The sequence below is a fragment of the Schistocerca piceifrons genome, chromosome 5 (genome assembly GCF_021461385.2).
Source record: "Schistocerca piceifrons isolate TAMUIC-IGC-003096 chromosome 5, iqSchPice1.1, whole genome shotgun sequence".
NCBI lineage: Eukaryota > Metazoa > Arthropoda > Insecta > Orthoptera > Acrididae > Schistocerca > Schistocerca piceifrons.
This window is the reverse complement of record NC_060142.1, coordinates 677,118,838-677,139,881: the sequence shown is the minus strand read 5'-3', so window position 1 is coordinate 677,139,881 and position 21,044 is coordinate 677,118,838. Positions and strand designations below refer to the sequence as shown.

Here is a 21,044-nt window from a genome sequence, read left to right as displayed (position 1 = left end):
AAAGAATTCTGTGAGCACAAAAAAGAAGAATGGTCCAAACAAATTATGCCTGTGAAAGAAATGCAGAAGACACATTTTCCCCTGTGACTGGTGGATTGTAGAGATTATAGTCACCAGTTATGAGTTAAATGAAATTGTAGTGAACTTTATGCTACCACATGGACCAGCTGCTGGATATAGGTTTCCAGCTGGACAGCAACAACGCCATCAGTGCTCACTTCCTGTTCATAATGTTCTGAAGATTGTAAGTTCTCCAGTTCCTATTGGTTCAACAGGAAGGCATCACTCTCTATCAAAGGAAGATACTGAAGCAGTGGAACACACTTTTAGTTCACTGACTGGCTAATTTCAGTACAAAACAGAGTGCACAGAAGCTGTATACATTGAAACCTTTAAGTCCTTGGATCTTCCACATACATTTTGGAACCAATTAAAATGTTAGAAACATGAGTCTCTTACTCATCTTTCAAAACTAAAATTATGTTACATAAGGCTACGTTTTGATTTTTATGAGCCTGTTATGTGATAATGTGGAAATAAAACAGATTTTATTTGTGGTAAAAATTTAAATTGTTTATAAAACATGTTCAACCTAAAAGTGGAAGCTCTCCTTTTCAGGGAATGTAGAACTATATGGAACTATTCAACAGAAAAAAATCAAAATTTTATGGATTAGCATGTAGGGGAAGGGAAAAAAAATTATTATAAAAAAAAAAAGGAGGTCAGAACGTGTGACATTTGCCTGCTTTATTATCTCGTTGCTCGTCTTCGGTGTCGACTTACTGCATTGCTATACTGGCTGAAAAATAGGGGGGTTGAAACTTCCTGGCAGATTAAAACTGTGTGCCCGACCAAGACTCGAACTCGGGACCTTTGCCTTTCGCGGGCAAGTGCTCTACCATCTGAGCTACCGAAGCACGACTCACAGCCGGTACTCACAGCCTTACTTCTGCCAGTATCTCGTCTCCTACCTTCCAAACTTTACAGAAGCTCTTCTGCGAAACCATGCAGAACTAGCACTCCTGAAAGAAAGGATACAGCGGAGACATGGCTTAGCCACAGAGCACTTGCCCGCAAAAGGCAAAGGTCCCGAGTTCGAGTCTCGGTCGGGCACACAGTTTTAATCTGCCAGGAAGTTTCATATCAGCGCACACTCCGCTGCAGAGTGAAAATCTCATTCTAGGGGGGTTGAAGTATGACACTTACTACGTAAATGATGTAGCCGACAGTTGCACAGATGTATTTCACAGTTCTTTACTTTCACTGTTCACAGCCCCTCCCCCACCCCAATAATACACAGTTATATGGCCAGTGTACTATTGTTTAACTTTCAATAAGTCTCACTAATAGGTTGCAGGCAAACATCAGCATACTGCTACAATAGTTTACTGTTGAACATCTATGAGCAGTAAAAACCTAACCAAACATTTCACAGTCTTTCAAATAAATTGAACAGAAATTGTCATTGCTTTAACACACAGCCTATTGGTGTAACACTTATTTCACAGTTAAGTTGATGCATTGTTGTTGATCTAACCAATACGGGTTCCGCATCTGAAACTCGGCTAGGACTGACTGTCAGGACCAAAAATCAGGCCCTTACATATTATCACAATAATAGGCACTGAAACTACACATTGTTTGATGTTTAATTTACAGAAATCACAATTAAAACTTAACTCACTGAATTAACTGAATACATCAAAAAAATTGCGTCTTTTTAACAGTTTCTTCTACTACAGGGGTTAAGCCGTATTATTTGTTTAAATCATGAAATTGAAAAATACAGTTATGCAAACAATACTTTTGACAGAACTGGAAATTGATAAGGAATTAATTAGGAGCTGCCTTTGTTAACATGTTTTCTAATAGAGCCACATAGATTCTTTAAGAATATTATTAGTTGTTCCTCCAAATGTTTATAATTAGTACAGAATTTATATTTGTTTATAAGTCAACAACAGAATTTAAGTTACGAAACAATTACTGATTTCAGGGTATAACAAAAAATATTAACTAGGAATAGTCAAAATAAATTAGAAAATCAATTACATATCTGAAACTAAGCATATGACTAGATCTGGTGGTACATTCTTTAAAACTGAGGGCCAACCTATTTCTTTTATGAAAATGCAGATCATACTCACATATGTTAATGATAATTAGTTAAAAGTGAAAAAACAAATTTAAGCAGGCAGATGGCAAAACGAGGGGAAGTAAAAAAATTTCCCAGCTTGCTTCGTTACGAACACTATAGTAAAATAACCTAGACAGATAAGTCCAAATGGATTATTTCTTTGTAATCATAAAGCAATTATCTTTTGAAAAAAAAAAAAAAAAAAAAAAAAAAAAAAAAAAAAAAAAAAAAAAAAAAAAAAAATACAACAACAACAAAATATTTAGAACTATTCCAGAGATACAGCATTTAAAACTTTTTCCATAATTCACATCTTCAAAACGGTATGTGCAGTGCCATCTTTGGAGGGCTGCATCTCAGGGCAGATTTCTTTTGTACGGAAAAAAAAAAAAAAAAATAAAATAAAATAAAATAAAAATTTACATGTTCCTTACTTAGTCTTTCATTTTAACATATGCTAAATTCAATAATATGCCTGCCTGAATTGATATGGGCTATGCCAGTAACAATTAACTGCATTCCAGGGAGAGTGGAAATATATTTACCTTCAGCTACTATGGCGCGCACGCACGCACGCGCTCTCAGGCAATTCAAACCACACTGCCTGTGGGACTGCTGTCGCGCGCGCGGCGCCGCGCGCGCGCGTGCGCGCGCGTGCGCGCGCGCGCGTGCGCGTGCGCGTGCGCGTGTGTGTGTGTGTGTGTGTGTGTGTGTGTGTGTGTGTGTGTGTGTGTTGTCGTTGTTGACAAAGGCCTTAATGGTCAAAAGCTAGAATTGTGACAGTCTTTTTTTGTGCCTGTCTGAGAGTCAGCATCTTCACTATATGGTGAGTAGCAACTTTCCTTCTCAAATATTGTTACATTCCATCCTGGATTTTCCATTTTTTGAAAATGTTAATTCTGAGACTGGTGCAATCTGATACAATTTTTTCAGTAAAACAGAGACAGAAAGTAAGGAATTTACAATTTTAATAAAATACTAGGAAAGTCCAGAGTGGAATACAAACGAGTCAAGACAACAACTCAGTACATAACGGAAACATTGAACTGTGATAAGGAGCTGCAGAGATGAAAAAAAAAGAAAGTGTGTGTGTGTTTTTCATTGTTCTTGTTATACACACATAATCATTGTAACTGATCTGTGTTTAATAACATTTTACGGGTTACTACAACTTCTCTGTTTACAGAGCATAATTGTAAAGTAATGGTTTACAAAAAGAAAAGTTTTTTTTAAGGAAGCTAATGAACAAAAATTATTTACTAAGCTAGAGGGGGGTTTGATTATAAATAAGATTGGATGGCATATTCTTTCTCTAAATTGCCAATTACCTGAGGATGCAATCTGAAGCTGTATTAATATCAACTCCAACAAAGCTGACACATTCACTAACTATTTCATCCAAAGTTGCCACTAGCTTTTTCTCAGGAACATCATGCTGGTACATCCCAACACCTAGATGTTTTGGTTCTATCTTAACTAGTTCTGCCATAGGGTCCTGCAGTCTCCGTGCCACTGAAACTGTAACCAGGGAAGAGTAATGTAATTGAAATGGTACCAACAGTTCCATAAAATTTACAGAGATCCAACAACATTTTACACCCTTGCCATGAAACAATATATGAATGTGAGTACTAAAGTACACAACAACAACAAACATATACATAACACCACAAACACAATTTTTACTTTTGAGGAAAGAACAATGCAAATTAAAGTTCAAGAAGTTCTAAAACAGACAAACGTCATAAGATGAAATGCTGTACAAACTCTTTTTAAAATGGTCTACTAATGAAATAGTCAGAATGCAAAGCAATAGAACACTTCATGTAATGTGCAGATTATTTTTAAGATATGATTTCTAACATGCTAGAGAAAAACATTCTCCTCTATCCTACTTGTTGTTGTTGTTGTCGTCTTCAGTCCTGAGACTGGTTTGATGCAGCTCTCCATGCTACTCTATCCTGTGCAAGCTTCTTCATCTCCCAGTACCTACTGCAACCTAGATCCTTCTGAATTTGCTTAGTGTATTCATCTCTTGGTCTCCCTCTACGATTTTTACCCTCCACACTGCCCTCCAATGCTAAATTTGTGATCCCTTGATGCCTCAAAACGTGTCCTACCAACCGATCCCTTCTTCTAGTCAAGTTGTGCCACAAACTTCTCTTCTCCCCAATCCTACTCAATACCTCCTCATTAGTTACGTGATCTACCCACCTTATCTTCAGCATTCTATCCTACTTCTGAACCTCAATTTAGGTATCCAGTTACTGTTTTGTCACTGGGACAACACGCAATGTTTCCTTCTTCTAAACTTAATATGCACCCTGTGCTCTTCATGGACTTTGGAAGGACCTAGTCTACATTTGGGACGGCTCACCTCAGTATGCACACAGAGTGTCACTGAATTTCTCTCTCCCCTTGGCAACCATATCCCTAATGGGCTGTGTTACACGCCTAAGTATGAGCTCCAACTGCCAATAATCCCACCTTCTATGAATGCCTGGAGGCTTCCAAAGAAACAGAAGAGATGATTGCAGCTGGCTCAGGATCTTTACCAGCCACAAATACGCATGACACCTGTTTGAAGAAAAACGGGGAAGGCCTTTCTATTTGTCCCCTGAAAAGACTTTCACAGCATGCAACACCTTAAAATGACCTTCCACTCATGCACAGGTGAGGGATCAACCTCAATGTCAGCAGTAACCAGGCTGACCACAATAGCAGACTGATCGAGGGAGATGTGGGGCGTGCTGGATATCTCCTGGATCGCCACATCACCTTCTCCCCCCTCCCCCCTCTCCCCACCCTGCCCCCAGAGTGACGCCCACTGGCAACAGCCTCAAGTTGCATGACTGAAGCCAGCATCACATAGAGCTGTGAGCAGGTCCCCACTCAGCTTGCATCTTAACACGGTATTCACAGTCCCCACACGAGACACTGACAACCAAACAACAACGGCACATAGACAAATCTAAATAGGTAAGTCAATTTTACTTAGAAGCTCACAAAATGAACACACAAACAATCTACTCTCCTGATGTTGTTGGCACCTGACTGAGTTCTGTGCAATGGCTACTGGCTCTTCAAATTAAAACAAACAACAGTGGCAATTCAGATAGTGTAAATCTACATTACACATTTACAAAAATGCAAAAGCACGTGTAGAAATTTCTCTGGTCAGTACACAAAAGATAAAAAACATGAATTGTCAGTTTTAAACTAGAAGGTACAGAATTTCTCATCAGTAAAGAAGGAAATCACTTTAGAACACATATTTACTGGAAATTTTTTTCTCATTTTGGTACATACTACCCCCTCCAAAAAATATTGAAACCAAATAGCTTGCAGTATGAGAGAGGGGTTTAACAGTACTGAAGATAGCTCATAGCTCTTAAGGTATGCATTTTAGGGCCCATGTTTACTAGTCTTTTTTTCTGTACAGGTCCAGACTACCACCTATGAAAGTTGCCTGCCCTAAAATCTTGCAAGGGAAACTCCACATTGCAACCTTCTCAGATTTAGTGGCAAGAGAGCACACTGGACAGCCCATCAAAAACTGAACACAGATCAAGCATCAACACAGGAAGAAGGTGTGCTGAACTGTGAAAAAAAGAACAAAATAGGAACAGAGAATGAGCCAAGCTACAACTGCAACACTGAGTAAAGAAGAGAAGCAACAGCATCATGGTTAAGAGGTCATGGTGTTGGGCTGCAAATCGGGCGAGCCATGTTCAAATCTCCCTCGTGCCCTTCTCCCCCCCCCCCCCCCCCCCCCCCCCACCTCCACCACCACCACCACCGCTGTTCACTGTATTCAATTTTGTGCTTGTGTTATGGTGTAACGCCTGTTTACAACATTGAGGTGTAAGAAATGCACCTGTAATGAAGGTTGATTTTACACAGCTACTCTATTAGCAGCCCTAAGAAAGGGCTTTCGAATGGGAACCACAACCCTTTGATGACAAGGCAACAAGTCAACTGAATCCTCCACTGGAAAACACATCTGTTGTGTTATACAAGGCATTAGTGACAGTACGTGTGTCATATGATAGGACCCAATTTGTACGCCTGGTGAGTGAGTGAGAGGTGTCTCCTTGCCCATTTTAGGCGTTCGTATGAATGTGAATGTGATCATTCCCAAGGAAATGATGAAAATGTAATAGTCTGTCGCCATTTGGTGGGTAATTTTTTTTTTTTTTTAATTTTTATTTTGACAATGTGGGCTTTCTTTGTAGTAGTAACAATTACACATCCTGAAGTGTTAATATTAGCCAATATGAAATTGGGAAGACTGGCAAACTTGTACAGTATGCAGAATTTGAAGAAATATATGCATTTTAAACTGAAGGGCAGTGCAGCTACAATATTTTCGCTGAATTACAAGAACAAATTAGGTTACTCCCACAGGTAAAAATGGTAAAGGTGCATGTACCGAGGGACCATGTTTTGTTAAGTAAAGTTACTGCAATAATAAAAATGTGCTGGAATTTATGACGATGACAAATATTGTATAAAGAACTTCCAGACCGCAATGGATCCGTCTTGACTATAGTATAGAGGCTACAAAACCTAGGTCATACAAATGCAGTATAAAACAAATTGGGGACAGTGTAGGAGACTTGATCAAAAAACTAGCTACCGTATGTTCATCATGCTATACAAACTCTTTATAGTGGCCATCTCACACATTAATTTTTTATAAGTTTTGTACATAATGCAATGCAATTTGATTTTGATTTCACAGTGTGAGGCTAAGTGGGTGAAAAATATAATTCTTAGGAAGTGTCAATTTGGGGGAGGCAGGACTGTCTGAGGGTGACTGATAATAAATATGAGGGGACAACAATTAGTTATTCTGCTGCCTGTGGTAACAACAAGTAATTGGAGAAGTGTTTGTCTTCAGAATGAGTCATGTGAATAAAAATACTGAGAATGTGCTAGTGCCAAGTGATTTTCAGTATGGTTGTTTCATGTACAAAAATTACAGAAATAGGGGTTGGGTTTATGAATCAGAAGGGCTGGCAATAATAATTTAAGGTTTGTTGGGTACATGGATGACCTTGTTATATTCTTATTAGGGTAATTGATATAATGGAAGGAAACATTCCACGTGGGAAAAATTATATATAAAAACAAAGATGAGGTGACTTACCGAACAAAAGCGCTGGCAGGTCGATAGACACACAAACAAACACAAACATACACACAAAATTCAAGCTTTCGCAACAAACTGTTGCCTCATCAGGAAAGAGGGAAGGAGAGGGGAAGACGAAAGGAAGTGGGTTTTAAGGGAGAGGGTAAGGAGTCATTCCAATCCCGGGAGCGGAAAGACTTACCTTAGGGGGAAAAAAGGACAGGTATACACAAGCACATATCCATCCACACATACAGACACAAGCAGACATATTTCATAAGGTAAGTCTTTCCGCTCCCGGGATTGGAATGACTCCTTACCCTCTCCCTTAAAACCCACTTCCTTTCGTCTTCCCCTCTCCTTCCCTCTTTCCTGATGAGGCAACAGTTTGTTGCGAAAGCTTGAATTTTGTGTGTATGTTTGTGTTTGTTTGTGTGTCTATCGACCTGCCAGCGCTTTTGTTCGGTAAGTCACCTCATCTTTGTTTTTATACATAATTATTAGGGTAATTGAATAGAAAAGTAAAAATCCAAGGATACGTTTCTCAGTGAGATGGATAATCTGGAGAAAAGGAGTTTGTGGATTAGTAACGAGATAGTATGATGGGAGGATGAATAGACTGCAATGCCAGGCGGGATTTCTGGATCTACAGTGATGTTGTGTCACCAAGCTGAGTTGCTTGTGATGGTAATGAGAGTATGTTGGTCATGCTTGTAGGAAGATGATTGTAAATCGAAGTGCATTTAAGATTCCAGTTAAAGATTTTTCAAAGCATATTTTTGGAAAAATAATGAAATTATTTCTCTTGTAACACTCTCTATGCATCAATATCTTTAAAGCATAGATCCTGATAGGTCAGCTCACAGCGTATTAAAGAACTGTTACTATTCAGCATTGCTTATTAGTTAGGCTGAAGTTAAAAAAATATATAATTTCTCCCCAAACAGAAGGAATATATAATTGGTGACTGGATGGAAGGGTTTTTTTTTTTTTTTTTTTTTTTTTTTTTTTTTTTTTTTTTTTTTTTTTAAATAAATACAGGGGCACACTGCGCTCAGCATGTGTCATAGCAAAAAGAATAATGAATATCCAAATACAGTTATAATCACCTCACAGGGATATTAGATACCACAACACTGAAGTCGAGCAGGGCCAAAATTATTATCAGATCATGCAACATATTTTCTTCTGTTATCATGACAATTTTTTAAGGAATTGGAAATAGAAAAGAAAAGTATGGTATCTGACAATATTTCCACACTATACTGTGGAACAAAAGCAAACTGGTGCTTTTAAATTATTGTAATGTTGTTCTACCAAGAACTGATGGAAGATTCTGTTAACATGACAATATTTCTCTTTAAAACAACAAAAAATAAATTTTGCATCTATTACCTGCACTAATTAAATTGGGATCCATTGTAGGGAACTCCTTTTTGGCCTGAGGACTGCATGAGTAAATACTGGCACCTTGTTCACTAACAATTACAAATGATACATTAAATGGCTTGAACCAACCACAGGAGATCAACCGTGACAAATATTCCTCTGTCTCCCGACACGCCGTACCATTACCCAAGGCTATTACCTCACACCTGCAAAATAACATTCATGAATCAAGGAGGAGGAAGAGGAGGACTTAGGCAAAGCAGTTAATAATTATTATAGTAGGAGAGTTCTGGTAGAAGGTATGACAACTGAGTAATTATATAAAATTTTTGAAAGCAAATCTACATAAATTGCCCTATAAATTATGGAATCAATAATTGCAGATAGCTTCATACAAAACACAAAAACAAATTAGTGAAGAAACTATGAATGACACAGATAAAATCAAATAGAGATAATGTATGTAAGTAAATATGATAAACAATGAAGAAAATATAGCTGTTAGAAACAAAAATACAGAGACAAGGAATGAGCAACAGTAAAATCAAAATGATAGAGTCTACATCAGGCAAGTTACAACTTAAAAACTACAACCTAGTACAGACACACATAAACTGTTTATTATGAGAACAGATGCGACTACCTCTGACATCAAACTACAACAAACGGGGAAAAAGAAGAAGAAGAAGGAACACCCAGAAGACATGGTTGAATGTCAATACAACATAATACACATATACACCATTGGCAGGTATGTAAATGATTAAGAGTTACAAGTCTCTGTGACACACAGAACAGCCACCAGAGTGCATTAGCATTGTTACTAGGCCTGGTAGGGTATATAAGAAGCAAGAACAGCATCAGATGTTGATTGCTCACTGAGGACAACACAGACATGCCATGTAACATGTGAGACAGGATGTGTGACATTTTGAAAGGACCCTCATTGTGGGTCTCTAGTTGTATGGTTGGTTGAATTGTGTAGCATTTCGATTTTTGGATCACTCAGATGTGACAGTGGTCTAGTGTTGGACTTCATACTAATGTGAGGTCAGGCATAAGCATAATCAAGGTTCTGGTTGACGATATTTGATCACCACATGGGCAGAATTCCATACTGTGTACCAAGTACACTGTAACTCGTTCACATTTGTGCTTGTCGTCTGATAGTAAGTAATGGATTCCCTGCAACATCCTGCACACTGGTTGGAAACTAGCAGCAGCTGGACTAGGGGATTACCGTACCATTTGAGGCTGCCGTTAACACCACAACACAAATGGCTGTGTATGGAGTGGTTCCATGGCTGTGAAGCATGGACTGCTGATTGATGGTGTCACATTGTATTCAACAATGAGTCGCTGCTCTGCACTACCTTCATGGTAAGTATGGAGTCGACCTGGTAAGATGTCCCATTCTTCCCATGTTTTGGAGAGTCACAATGGTGTTACCTCTGGTGTTGTTGTGTAGGGAGCCATTGGCTGATAGTGATGAGGGAACTCTGGCAGCACAATGTTACATCACAGACATCCTGCATCCTCATGTGTACTATCTCATGTGACAATATACATGGTGCCATTTTCAACAGGATAATGCTCACCCACACATGGCACGTGTCTCTATGAACTGTCTGCGTGATGTTTGGATACTTCCGTAGCCAGCAAGATCTCGAGATCTGTCCCTGATAGAACATGTGTGGGACCATCTCGGACATCAACTCTGTCCCAGTTTCACTTTTCAGGATATCAAGGATCAGTTACAGCAGCAGTGGACCAGCTTGCCTCATGAAAGAATACATCATCTTTATGACACTCTCCCCAACTAAATCAGTGCATTCATCCAGTCGAGAGGGGGTGCAATGCCGAGCTTATAAGCGGGATCATACAGTCCAGTTCTTTATAAATTAAACTCGATTTTGTAATCATAGCCATGAAGTAACACCACATATCCTTCAACCTGTGAAGTTGCATTTCATTTTCTCATTCCCTTCAGGGTTCGTTCCTCTTTTTGTCAGGCATTGTATATTAGATCTTCTCAAATACTTGAATTCAGCAACACACTGACTCAATGTACTGATCACAAAGAAACATGCTGTAAGGATACTGTCCCTACTTCACAGATGAATTTCTGTATACATAGTATCTATATGTGGTTGGGTTATATTTATTAACTGTTGTGTATTAAGATTTTGCAAAAATTTTGATAAAATTGGAAAATAACAGCCAAACCATTGCAGAACTAAGTGTTTATCAATTGTGAACCATGGTTTCGACAAATATAAATTTTTTCTTCTTCAAAAGGAAAATAGAACTATTGAACAAATTATTACAAGATAGTTACAAATTTCATACAAAGAAGGAACTAAATTCAATAAACAAAAATTACAAATCTTTTAAAGACATGCATACTCACTCATAGAATCACATATTGACAACAACAGATGTTTGAGCCAAAAGGCTCTTGTCTAGTATGAAGTGCTCATCAACCACAGCTATCAACAGTTAAAATCCATAACTGAAGGTTGCAGCCCAATACTGTTGAGTTTTGTTGCACATTTGAAAATCAAGTGACACTGGATCCAGCAGACATTTAGCATGGCACACACTGTTGGGATTTGTCATAAAACATTTAAAATAAAACACACGTGACTTTGGATCCAAAAGGCATTTAATGTGGCACAGACAAGGCCGATGACATGCTGACTGACAAAGACACTCAGGGACTAGCCATAATAAACTAAGGTATGTGGCACTTGTTGCGTGAATGACTATGTGCATAGCCACACTGAGCAGTGAATACCTAGTAAAATGGTTAATGGCTAGAATTAAATCAGAATAAGAAAAAGGGGGGTAGGCATTAATGTCATATGGTATGTAAAGAGGAAGTAGGCTTAGGCAAAAGTGTTAATTGTTTGCACATACGTGCAGAAAGCAGCACAAGAAGAACTGTTAAATAAATACAGGAATGTGCCAAATAACAGTATCTAAAACAATACACTTTGTAGCACATGTCAACTTTGTGTAAAAAGGCATAAATACGTGAAGCCGTATCAAGCAGCTCTCAATTAACTTAAAATAAAAGATATTTACAAAAAGGAGGGAATTTACAGATTACAATACAAGCAAAAAAGGTGGTGAGGGGTTGGGGTGGGCTGGGGTAATTATAACCTATGAGGTAATATACCAGGTAAAGTAGCTGTGAATGATTAAGCATGCTATGTGAACAAATTAAAATCTTGTGGCAGTAGCATCTGAGGAAAGCAAAGCAGAATGCAGCGTAAACTGTGAATAGAAACAGAATATATATATAGCTGCACTTAGCAGTAAGTACATCACTTGAATGAACTGGACACTTAAAAATGGAAGGTATAAGCAGATTAAAATACAATAGAAAAGTGGGTTGGGGATGGGGGAAGAGGGGATGAACCATGAGAGTACATTATAAATGAAATAATAAAACAGAGAAAGTAGTTATGAATTACAAAGTATGTTATGTGAAATTACAAACTGAAAGTAGGATTCATAACAAAGTAGAATTCTGAAGAAAACAAACATCATGTGGAGGCCAACAGCAAGCAGTAAATTGGCTAACCAGCCAGAAGTAGTGGCACAATTACTGGCACAATGCCTTCAGGAAATGTCTATTTGCAATCTGAAGTTAACTGTTTAAAATACTACTGTCATTGTTCGCTAAATGTTTGAAAATTTCAAGTTCTTGCCATAAATCTAATTTCCTCCCTTTTATCTCGTTGGGTAGAATTACGGTATCATTTAAATCCTTCACAGCATAATCAACAATATGCACACATTCCATGAAGATGGAATGGTGTATATTATCACCTTTCTTTCCCGATAGATGTTCTTGTATCTCACTTTGATTGTTCTACCTATTTGTCCTATATAATAACTGGGGCAGTTCCTGCAAATCATTTTGTAGATACTTGAACTAGAGAACGGACACTCAACAGTTCTCATAGCGTGCAGATGATTTTTTTTTTTTTTTTTTTTTTTTTTTTTTTTTTTTTTTTTTTTTTTTTTTTTTTTTTTTTTGAGGATATGGTCTGCTAAATTTTGCCCGCTTCCTTTGTTGTTGGCAATGTGTTTCAACATAGTGATTTCATTCTGTAATACCAAGTTTAACTTTAAAACAGCAATGTTAATGGCCAGCATGCAGTCATGTTTTCACAGAGAGAATATATCTTATGTGTAAACCTACTGATACATTCCATATCATAACTAGATGTCAGGGAACATGAAAATACTAAATTCAACAAAACATAATTAACAATTAGTAAACAATTAAAACTAATTGAAAGAAATCTTATCAAAGATAACAGATGGTTGACAGAAGATATTAACAGAAGTTTATAAGTACTGCTTACTGAAATTAAGGAAGTTGTGCGAGTGTCATTATATACAAATACTTTTTACGTGAAGGTTTCTCATGAGTAGCAAATGAATTATGTGAACACCAGCAGCAGGAATTCAGAACTCTAAAGGAAGACCACACTGAGCAGAACTGCACTACAGCAGAGCAGCTTGGCACCATGTGGCTCTATTTAATAGAACGCATTTGAACTGCAGCAGTGCAACAATAAGTAGCATATTCTGCATGTGAGTCATTCAGCTACCTCCGAACAATAGATACATGGATGTGGTAATAATTTCTTTATGGGAGGAAAAAGACTAATTTTATTTATGCGAACACAGGTGACCTTGGAAAGAATAGAGAAGCAGGGATCTTTTCACAATCAGGTTTGTTGGAATTTTGTGAACAATATATTTTGTGTGAGATGGCGGCAAAGTTCATCATGTGAAATATAATAGACCTCTGGTGCTATTGTATGCTCTGAGTTTTGTGTGTGTAATATAATGTCCATGAACCATGGACCTTGCCGTTGGTGGGGAGGCTTGCGTGCCTCAGCGATACAGATAGCCGTACCGTAGGTGCAACCACAACGGAGGGGTATCTGTTGAGAGGCCAGACAAACATGTGGTTCCTGAAGAGGGGCAGCAGCCTTTTCAGTAGTTGCAGGGGCAACAGTCTGGATGATTGACTGATCTGGCCTTGTAACATTAACCAAAACAGCCTTGCTGTGCTGGTACTGCGAACGGCTGAAAGCAAGGGGAAACTACAGCCGTAATTTTTCCCGAGGACATGCAGCTTTACTGTATGATTAAATGATGATGGCGTCCTCTTGGGTAAAATATTCCGGAGGTAAAATAGTCCCCCATTCGGATCTCCGGGCGGGGACTACTCAAGAGGACGTCGTTATCAGGAGAAAGAAAACTGGCATTCTACAGATCGGAGCGTGGAATGTCAAATCCCTTAATCGGGCAGGTAGGTTAGAAAATTTGAAAAGGGAAATGGATAGGTTAAAGTTAGATATAGTGGGAATTAGTGAAGTTCGGTGGCAGGAGGAACAAGACTTTTGGTCAGGTGAATACAGGGTTATAAATACAAAATCAAATAGGGGTAATGCAGGAATAGGTTTAATAATGAATAAAAAAATAGGAGTGTGGGTTAGCTACTACAAACAGCATAGTGAACGCATTATTGTGGCCAAGATAGACACAAAGCCCATGCCTACTACAGTAGTACAAGTTTATATGACAACTAGCTCTGCAGATGATAAAGAAATTGATGAAATGTATGACGAAATAAAAGAAATTATTCAGATAGTGAAGGGAGATGAAAATTTAATAGTCATGGGTGACTGGAATTCGTCAGTAGGAAAAGGGAGAGAAGGAAACATAGTAGGTGAATATGGATTGGGGGGAAGAAATGAAAGAGGAAGCCTCCTTGTAGAATTTTGCACAGAGCATAACTTAATCATAGCTAACACTTGGTTCAAGAATCATGAAAGAAGGTTGTATACCTGGAAGAATCCTGGAGATACTAAAAGGTATCAGATAGATTACATAATGGTAAGACAGAGATTTAGGAACCAGGTTTTAAATTGTAAGACATTTCCAGGGGCACATGTGGATTCTGACCACAATCTATTGGTTATGACCTGTAGATTAAAACTGAAGAAACTGCAAAAAGGTGGGAATTTAAGGAGATGGGACCTGGATAAACTAAAAGAACCAGAGGTTGTACAGAGATTCAGGGAGAGCATAAGGGAGCAATTGACAGGAATGGGGGAAAGAAATACAGTAGAAGAAGAATGGGTAGCTCTGAGGTATGAAGTAGTGAAGGCAGCAGAGGATCAAGTAGGTAAAAAGACGAGGGCTAATAGAAATCCTTGGGTAACAGAAGAAATATTGAATTTAATTGATGAAAGGAGAAAATATAAAAATGCAGTAAATGAAGCAGGAAGATAGGAATACAAACGTCTCAAAAATGAGATCGACAGGAAGTGCAAAATGGCTAAGCAGGGATGGCTAGAGGACAAATGTAAGGATGTAGAGGCTTGTCTCACTAGGGGTAAGATAGATACTGCCTACAGGAAAATTAAAGAGACCTTTGGAGAGAAGAGAACCACTTGTATGAACATCAAGAGCTCAGATGGAAACCCAGTTCTAAGCAAAGAAGGGAAAGCAGAAAGGTGGAAGGAGTATATAGAGGGTCTATACAAGGGCGATGTACTTGAGGACAATATTATGGAAATGGGAGAGGATGTAGATGAAGATGAAATGGGAGATAAGATTCTGCGTGAAGAGTTTGACAGAGCACTGAAAGACCTGTGTCGGAACAAGGCCCCCGGAGTAGACAACATTCCATTGGAACTACTGACGACCTTGGGAGAGCCAGTCCTGTCAAAACTCTACCATCTGGTGAGTAAGATGTATGAAACAGGCGAAATACCCTCAGACTTCAAGAAGAATATAATAATTCCAATCCCAAAGAAAGCAGGTGCTGACAGATGTGAAAATTACCGAACTATCAGTTTAATAAGCCACAGCTGGAAAATACTAACACGAATTCTTTACAGACGAATGGAAAAACTAATAGAAGCCGACCTCGGGGAAGATCAGTTTGGATTCCGTAGAAATGTTGGAACACGTGAGGCAATACTAACCTTACGACTTATCTTAGAAGAAAGATTAAGAAAAGGCAAACCTACGTTTCTAGCATTTGTAGACTTAGAGAAAGCTTTTGACAAAGTTAACTGGAATACTCTGTTTCAAATTCTGAAGGTGGCAGGGGTGAAATACAGGGAGCGAAAGGCTATTTACAATTTGTACAGAAACCAGATGGCAGTTATAAGAGTCGAGGGGCATGAAAGGGAAGCAGTGGTTGGGAAAGGAATGAGACAGGGTTGTAGCCTCTCCCCGATGTTATTCAATCTGTATATTGAGCAAGCAGTAAAGGAAACAGAAGAAAAATTCGGAGTAGGTATTAAAATTCATGGAGAAGAAGTAAAAACTTTGAGGTTCACCTATGACATTGTAATACTGTCAGAGACAGCAAAGGACTTGGAAGAGTAGTTGAACGGAATGGACAGTGTCTTGAAAGGAGGATATAAGATGAACATCAACAGAAGCAAAACGAGGATAATGGAATGCAGTCAAATTAAATCGGGTGATGCTGAGGGGATTAGATTAGGAAATGAGACACTTAAAGTAGTAAAGGAGTTTTGCTATTTAGGGAGTAAAATAACTGATGATGGTCGAAGTAGAGAGGATATAAAATGTAGACTGGCAATGGCAAGGAAATCGTTTCTGAAGAAGAGAAATTTGTTAACATCGAGTATAGATTTAAGTGTCAGGAAGTCGTTTCTGAAAGTATTTGTATGGAGTGTAGCCATGTATGGAAGTGAAACATGGACGATAACCAGTTTGGACAAGAAGAGACTAGAAGCTTTCGAAATGTGGTGCTACAGAAGAATGCTGAAGATAAGGTGGGTAGATCACGTAACTAATGAGGAGGTATTGAATAGGATTGGGGAGAAGAGAAGTTTGTGGCACAACTTGACTAGAAGAAGGGATCGGTTCGTAGGACATGTTTTGAGGCATCAAGGGATCACAAATTTAGCATTGGAGGGCAGCGTGGAGGGTAAAAATCGTAGAGGGAGACCAAGAGATGAATACACTAAGCAGATTCAGAAGGATGTAGGTTGCAGTAGGTACTGGGAGATGATGAAGCTTGCACAGGATAGAGTAGCATGGAGAGCTGCATCAAACCAGTCTCAGGACTGAAGACCACAACAACAACAACAATATAATGTTCCTTGGTTGTTGTGTTCGATGTATTTTACCTGGAAGTGCAAATATAGTTACTGGCACTAAATGTCTTTTATTCACTATTACTTATTCAACTGTGTCGACTCTAATAGGTTACAGGCCCAGCGACGCATTTGGAATAAGTATATCCATAATACAGTAGTGAGAAAGTATTGGAGAAGTTCCAAGTAGTGCACTTAAGTGAAGTACAAGTTATGCTTACAAGAGGAATGCAACTCTTTTGTATTATTCTTCAGTATTATTTTCTATGTTAAGAAAGATCAAAGTTACTGTTAAAATGAGCGCGGTGCAAATTTCACAGATTGAAAGACTTACAAGTCATGCAAACTATCCAAATTTGGAAATTTTCAGTAGAAGTGTATTTACGTTTGGACGACATATGGGATGTGGTGCAGGGGACAATGAAATCCACAGTTCAGAATTATTCAAGTATGGATAGGAAAGCAAAATCAAAGTTGATATTACTCGTTGACTCAGTGAATTATGTTCACATTGAAAAAGCTGCAACAGTGAAAGAAATTTGGGACAAATTATTAAGTGCATTTGAGGATGGAGGTCTTACAAGGAAAGTAGGATTATTACGTGAGTTAATTACCACTCAGCTGGACAAATGCAAGAGTCTAGACGAATACATCAACAAAATAATAGGCACATTGAACCTAATGAGAAACATTGGGTTTGAGATCACTGCCCGAAAGGTGGCTGGAAAGCCCTGGACGACACTGTTAAAGTGAAAATCTTACAGGATGTAAAGAGTAGTTCAAGCTGTCATATATTGGAGAAGGAAACTACATCTGCTCTTTATTCAAAAAACAAAAAGAAGAAATCAGTAAGGTGCTGTAGATGTCAGAAAGGGGGGGGGGGGGGCATATTGCATCTCAGTGCAGACAAAAAGTAAATCTAAGGTCAGACTCGCAGCAAAAGAGGTATGTTGCTGATAGCCCAGAGAGAGGGACCAATAATAAAAGGTAAGGCACTCTCATGATTCTATTCTTTTGGAAATGTGGCAATCGTCAACTGGAATGGATTTTAGACTCAGGTGCATCTGTGCATATTGTTAAAGACAAATCTCTTCTTTATGATGTTAAACAATATTTTATTCAAAACGTTAGTCTAAGCTGGCAACTGATTTAATAGTGTAGGATCTGCTATATGACAATCAATTTGACTTTAGCAACGGTAAAGGCATCAGATATGCAGCTTTGACACTGTGCCTGACAGATGAAGCAAGACTTAGAAAGATCAATATGTTTTCATAGAACATGTCAACTTAGAAAAAAGGTTCGACAATGTAAAATGGTGCATGTGTTAGAAATTCTTAGAGAAATAGGTGTAAGCTATACAACAATGAGTGTAATATACAATATGTGTAAGAAACAATACGGAAAAGTAAAACTGGAAGACCAAGAACAAAATGCTCATTTTAGAAATGGTATAAGACATGAATTCATCTTCATTCTACTCTTCACTCTAAACAACTGAAGAAGAAATATTCAGGGAAAAAGGATATCAATGATATGATTCACTTTTGGCAGGGTTATTATCAGTGAAATTGAGAAGGAACTACACACCTGTTAAATGTAATTAACAATCTCATGAGCACAAGGTACAGACAAAGAGGGACTTGAAGAAAGGCAATAGTAATGAGGAGTGCCAGAAATAAGATTAACAATGAACTTAGCATCAAAACTAGGGACTACGAAGTAGATAAAGTAAATAAATTGTACTGCCTTGGAAGCAAAATAGCACATGAAGGATGAAGAAAGAAGGAAACAAGAAGCAGATTAGCATAGGTATGGAGGAGATTCCTCATTAAGGAAGGTGTAGTAGTGTCAAGCATCACCCCTAATTTGAAGAAGAAATTTCTAACAAGGGAACCTCCCCACCGCACCCCCCTCAGGTTTAGTTATAAGTTGGCACAGTGGATAGGCCTTGAAAAACTGAACACAGATCAATTGAGAAAACAGGAAGAAGTTGTGTGGAACTGTGAAAAAATAAGCAAAATATACAAACTGAGTAGTTCATGGGAACATATGCAACATCAAGGACAATAGGATCGCAGGAGCGCAATGGTCTCGTGGTAACGTGAGCAGCTGTGGAAAGAAAGGTCCTTGGTTCAAATCTTCCATTGAGTGAAAATTTTTATTTTTTATTTTCAGTTTATGTGACAAACTCTTATGTTTTCATCACTTTTTTGGGAGTGATTATCACATCCACAAGAAAACCTAAATCGGGCAAGGTAGAAGAATCACCAAGTGTACAAGTTAGGTGGGTCGACAACATATTCCTGTCATGTGGTGCACATGCCGTCACCAGTGTCGTATAGAATATATCAGATGTGTTTTCCTGTGGAGGAATCGGTTGACCTATGACCTTGCGATCAAATGTTTTCGGTTCCCATTGGAGAGGCACGTCCTTTCGTCTACTAATCGCACGGTTTTGCGATGCGGTCGCAAAACACAGACACTAAACTTATTACAGTGAACAGAGATGTCAATGAACGAACGGACAGATCATAACTTTGCAAAAATAAATAAAGTAAAATTTTCACTCCAGGGAAGACTTGAACCAAGGACCTCTCGTTCTGCAGCTGCTCACGCTACCACGGGACCACGGCGCTCCTGAGCTCATATTGTGCATGATGTTGCCTATGTGGCCCATGGACTACTCAGTTTGTATATTTTGCTTATTTTTTCACAGTTCCAAACAACTTCTTCCTGTTTTCTCAATTGATCTGTGTTCAGTTTATCAAGGCCTATCCACTGTGCCAACTTATAACTAAATCTGAGGGGGGTGCGATGGGGAGGTTCCCTTGTAAGAATGTACATTTGGAGAGTAACACTATATGGAACTGAAACTTGTACTGTGGGAAAACTGGGAAAGAAGAAAATAAGAAGTATTTGAGATGTGGTGCTACAGAATGATGTTGAAAATTAAGTGGACTGATAAGAAATGAAGAGGTTCCCTCAGAATTGTCAAGGAGAGGAACATGAGGAAAACACTAAAGAGAAGAAGGGATGGGATGAAAGGACATGTGTGAATACACTAAGGAAAAACTTTCAGGGTGCTTTAGGGAGCTGTTGCGGGTAGATACCATAAAGGAGACGAGAGGTTGGAATATATCCAACAAATGGTGAAGGATGTTGGGTGCAAGTGTTACTCTGAGATGAGGGTTTGGCTTAGGAGATTAATTTGTGGTGGGCTGCATCAAAACAGTCAAAATACTGACCCCCCCCCCCTCCCCCCCCCCCCCCCAACAAATGAATACAAAAATAAAAATAAAATAAAAATTTGTGTAGCAGATTAAGCATGTTTCCCAGTTAATCTTCGGAACAGCGTGTTGTATAATGCCTTACATGCTGCATACTGCTAACAGTGAACAGACTCTGGCCAAAGCCATAAGTGGAAGTTTGCACGGCACCGCAGAAGCTCTGAAGAAGAGATGAGTGGAACTTTTCCATCTTGTACGGGTCTCTGAAGATTTAAACCAGTTTTCTTTTTTCTGTATCTGATACATATTCGTGAACCTCTGTTCAGCAGAACAGGATATGTTTCACTGTACATTAGAAAATGAATTAAGTTGTTACATTAAATGTTTCATAGTAAGTGAAAATTGTGAACTAAATTTTAAACATTAGACTTCAGAACCAGACATTTCTGACAGTCTCAGAGGAAGCATTTGGGAACAATTGACAAGAATAGGGGAAAGGAATACAGTAGAAGAAGAATGGGTGTCTTGAGAGATAAAATAATAACGGCAGCAGAGGATCAAGTATGTAAAAAGACGAGGGCTAGTAAAAATCCTAGGTGACATATGAGTAACTGAATTTAATTCACGAAAGGAGAAAATATGAAAACATTGTAAATGAAACAGGCTAAAGGAAATACAAACGTCTAAAAATGAGATCAACAGGAAGTGCAAAACGGCTAAGCAGGAATGGTTAGAGGACAAATGTAAGGATTTAGCACATTTCACAAGGGGAAAGATAGACACTGCCTATGGGAAAATTAAAGAGGCCTTCGGAGAAAATAGAAGCAGCTGCATGAATATCAAGAACTTAGATCGTAAAGCAGTCCCAAGCAAAGAAGGGAAGGTTGAAAAGTGGAAGGACTATATAGAGTCTTATACAAGGGAGATGTACTTGAGGGCAATATTACAGAAATGGAAGATGATGTAGATGAAGATGAGATGGGAGA

The 21,044-nt window shown here is 38.5% G+C and overlaps 1 protein-coding gene across 2 annotated transcripts in view; it reads right to left on the bottom strand.

The window, feature by feature from the left end:
• The window catches only part of LOC124798282 (S1 RNA-binding domain-containing protein 1), a 240,498-nt gene that overhangs the window by 47,425 nt on the left and 172,029 nt on the right, over positions 1-21,044 (bottom strand). For both annotated transcript variants that reach the window (XM_047261605.1, XM_047261606.1), the window contains 2 exons: positions 8,667-8,866; positions 3,466-3,655 (listed from right to left, as the gene is read on the bottom strand). In XM_047261605.1, the coding sequence (XP_047117561.1) occupies positions 3,466-3,655; positions 8,667-8,866 (390 nt within the window). The remainder of the gene's footprint in view (positions 1-3,465; positions 3,656-8,666; positions 8,867-21,044) is intronic.